Source organism: Limulus polyphemus, unplaced genomic scaffold, assembly GCF_000517525.1.
Source record: "Limulus polyphemus unplaced genomic scaffold, Limulus_polyphemus-2.1.2 Scaffold6, whole genome shotgun sequence".
Lineage (NCBI taxonomy): Eukaryota > Metazoa > Arthropoda > Merostomata > Xiphosura > Limulidae > Limulus > Limulus polyphemus.
Genome location: NW_013665616.1, coordinates 1,975,643 through 1,979,802, shown reverse-complemented (window position 1 = coordinate 1,979,802; position 4,160 = coordinate 1,975,643). Strand labels below are relative to the sequence as shown.

The window sequence follows — 4,160 nt, the reverse complement described above, 5'->3', positions numbered from 1 at the left end:
CACGATAAATATTTATTTAATATAACTGTATGAACACACGATAAATATTTATTTAATAGAACTGCATGAACACAGGATAATTATTCATTTAATATAATTGTATGAACATCTGAAAATTAGTCTTTGATATTTTTGGATGAGCGGCCGAAAATTATTTCTTGAATACTCCTTCGAATACGTTTACATATAATATTGACAAGAGTTGTTGGTCACTGACTGAAAAGTCACAATGGCTAGACAGGATTTATTACGAGAAGTTCAATTATGTGTTTATTGCATATAGCTTTATGCCTTGATAACATTTTAAATGTTACAGCTTTTTCTAGCTTGCTCTTACAGAATGTTTTGCATTTTCTTTGCACCTAAGGTTTCATAGCTTCAGAATTGTAAGTCGCATTCTACCCTGTTGGATAGAATTTTGTTTTTGTTTGTTTGTTTGAAGTTAAGTATAAAGCTACACAATGGGCTCTCTGTGCTCTGCCCACCACGGATATCGAAACCCGGTTTCTAGCGTTGTAAGTCTGCAGACAATCAGTTGTGTCATTGGGGGGACGATAAAATTATATTCTGTTTGTCGGAATTGTATAATGGTTTTGGTAACTATGCTATGACAGGAATTGAGTCCTTTGATTTTTTTTATAGTGAATAATATCTAAGATGTATCTAAACATTGTTGCTAGTCATGACCACCCCACAAAGCTATATGGCCTACTGGACAAGGGCTTTTTCTAGACGATAACACAACAACATACAGTGCTTGTACTATTCAATATTGGTGTGAAGAGCACGACAGTGACTTCAATCATTTTCCTAAGGAAATACAATATCTAAACTTGAATTCGATTGAACGTCTCTGGAATAAATTTGAATTCTTTTCCTCTCACTGAAATTTTTTGCTGACGTCTGCGACCAAATTGGAAGCCATTTCACCCCTTCTACCCAAATAGTCTATGCTCGAACAATACAGTATTTCGGCACCTTGATGAGTCGTGGTTATTATCATTGATACAAGTTGGGTGCTAATAAAGTTGCCAGTCAAGACATATATATAGATCCAGAATAAATTATAAAATGCATGGGACTTAATTAATTAAAATATATAAAACTAATTTTCACAATATTGTAGTACATTAGCGTTGTATTAAGGGTATACCAGGCAAATAAACATGATTATTGCATGTGTAGTTGTCTATTTTATTCCTTTTTTGTCGGAGTATTTCAGCTAAAGATTTTACTTTTCCTCCAAATTAGGAGAATTTAGTAAACTTTAAATCAAATGTCAAGATTATAAAAAAATAATAAATAAAAACTTGCTACAAATGTTTAAAATGTAAAAGGTTAATAAACCCGTGTTTCTAGCGAAACCTTTCAAACCTAAAAACAAACAAGATTATGAAATTCTGCACTTTGATTCAAATAAGAGCTCCAGATTGATAAAGGATTATTTTTATTCTTTATTTTACGTTACTGCTGGGCCATGTGGTTAGGGCTCGCAATCTGCAGCTCGCTGGTTCGAAGCCCCGTCACACCAAACATGCTCGCTCTTTCAGCCGTGGGGGCGTTATAATGTGACGGTTCAATCCCACTATTCGTTGGTAAAAGAGTAGCCCAAGAGTTGGCTGTGGGTGGTGATGACTAGCTGCTTTCCCTCTAATCTTATACTGCTAAATTAGGGACGGCTAGCGTGAAGTATGGCATGATGCTGAAAGAGATATGGTACTTTCCTATAGAGTTTCATTAATACGGGCGATGTAGCTCCGTATAAAATCTCGAAATACTTCACTCATAACAGGGGAGGGGGGGGACAACAAAGTAATATGCAAGGTATTTGCTAGAATGTTTTCAAACGTAGGTGCATATGAAGCAGACATTGAGTAGAGCGATACATCTCTCCTTATAATTATTTTGTATAGTTCTTTTCAATCTCGATGCTGAAAGCACCAGGAGTGCCGGCGTTTCGCATTCACGATTGTTGTGTTAAGCAGATAAATCAGCATTAAGCTCCTTACACACAGTGGATATACAGGCTTGGAGTTTTAATTTACGATGATGTATGCCTTTTACATTAGTGTTAATTGTGTTGAGACTAAAGAAATAGGCAAACGTAAGCTTAAATATAGAGGTTAGAACCAATGCACACACAGAAAAGTTTACATTTATTTCATGGGTGACATCAGTTCCGCCAAGACTATCTTTGTCAGAGAAGAATTAGAGAACGAATAAATATGTCTTGGTGTGGTCTTCAGCACCATCATGTGTGGTTTCATTTTATGAATGGAAGTATTATAAGGGAATTGGTAGAAGGTATGGTAGTAATTTCCGTTGTAGAGACAGGAAGATATAATAAAAAGGGCATCCATACACTGTTTTGGAAGGTTGGATACCCTTCAGCCACTAATTTGGGGGTAACAACAATTTACAGACACCTGTTTGCTCTGTGATTTGTCTTGAAATCAGTTTTTCGAAGATTTGCCTAACCCGATACAGTCCACTCACAATTTTCTGTATGAGTTTAATCCTGCAACGAGTACATTTTAGTGGATTGTATCAAAAAACACGAAATTTATATGTTAAATATTTCAGACGTAAAGAAATTTATAATAATTTTGATTAGGATGGTAGAGAGCAAGATAAAGACTCACAGCCTAAGAAATGTGGACCTTATCACATATGCTGCAATAAGCCTCAGAGTGAAATTTCCATGAAAAGAACCGAAGAACGTCGCAAGTGCGGAATCCGAAACGTAAATGGTGTTGGTACTCCTGTTGCATCAGGGGAGCGAGAAGGAGAGACGAAGTTTGGAGAATGGCCTTGGCAGGTAAGAAAATATCAATTTAGAACTTTGGTATCAAGAATAAAAAATTATAAGACACACTAGCATCATCACTACTTTCGGGAGTTGCTGGAATGAAATGCTTTCTGGAATGGATATGTATATTGTATAGTTGAATGCTCAATATTATTGCTAGTTAATTTAACCAATCAAGCAAGCTAACATTCAGCCTTTTGTTAGAGCTTGCTCGAACTGTTTCTTATTTTTTGATGCTAGAACTGATAACATTGATACAGCCTAATGATTGTTATAATATAAAATCAGTCTATAACAACCAAACAAACTAATGTGTCAGTTTTATATATGCTATTGTCTCTTCGTACGTACTAGATTTAGTAATTCAAATACCACTTATCAGTGCAATGCAATGTTAACTTCAGACTGTTTAAATAACTCTCGTGAAGATCAGAAAAAACTTGGATATACATGTAGGTTAAATCCAAAGACTGTCCATATATCACTGGTAAACACCACATGTGTTGTTATGTTGGTATGAATATCTGACAGCAAGCTTTAAAAATAAAAGACCAGATCATATTTGTGGAACAATACAAGTAAAACATACGATGCTACTTTACGCCCAGTCAAATAACGAAGTTGTTACAGATTGTTCATATGTATTACATATATCATAAGAAAATTGTTCATCAAACTCTTTCGTCAGTCAATGAACGTTTCTTAATATAGGCGGCAATTCTGAAGCAGGAAAACAAAGTTAAACTTTACCAGTGTGGCGGAAGCCTGATTAGCGAAAGACACGTGTTAACTGCGGCTCATTGTGTAAAGAGATTTCAGTAAGTATTTTGACTTTGTTAACGCGTTTATTAGCAAATATGATAAAAATCAGCAAAATTTACTATAAAAAATCGAAATGCTGTAAATATATTGTTACTTAGTGCTGTTCAATATAATTTGGACTACTTTTTGTCTGGATGAACGATTATGTGTAAGTTATTTACGTTTAATTCCACTTTATTTCAAGCAGTGGAGATTGTTCTTCAAATATGGGCTGACAGTTTTAGTAGCAAGAATTTTGTCAACTTCTTGTGGATTCTAATTTAATTCTGAAATATTCATTGATTCGAACAGGGAGACATTAGGTAACTGAGTGTATGTATACCCGTGATTTATTGATTCGAACAGGAATACATGGGTATGCATACCCGTGATTCATCGATCCGAACAGGGAGACATTGGGTAATTGAGTGTCTGTATAGCCGTGACTCATCGATTCAAACAGGGAGACATTGGGTAATTGAGTGTATATATACCCGTCATTTATCGATTCAAACAGGGAGACATTGGGTAATTGAGTGTATATATACCC

At 35.2% G+C, this 4,160-nt stretch overlaps 1 protein-coding gene across 2 annotated transcripts in view; it reads left to right on the top strand.

The window, feature by feature from the left end:
* LOC106475393 (serine proteinase stubble-like) overlaps nucleotides 1-4,160 on the top strand; it is a 34,007-nt gene that overhangs the window by 5,894 nt on the left and 23,953 nt on the right. For both annotated transcript variants that reach the window (XM_013936112.2, XM_022381344.1), the window contains exons 3-4: nucleotides 2,615-2,818; nucleotides 3,521-3,627. In XM_013936112.2, coding sequence (XP_013791566.1) covers nucleotides 2,615-2,818; nucleotides 3,521-3,627 — 311 coding nt within the window. The remainder of the gene's footprint in view (nucleotides 1-2,614; nucleotides 2,819-3,520; nucleotides 3,628-4,160) is intronic.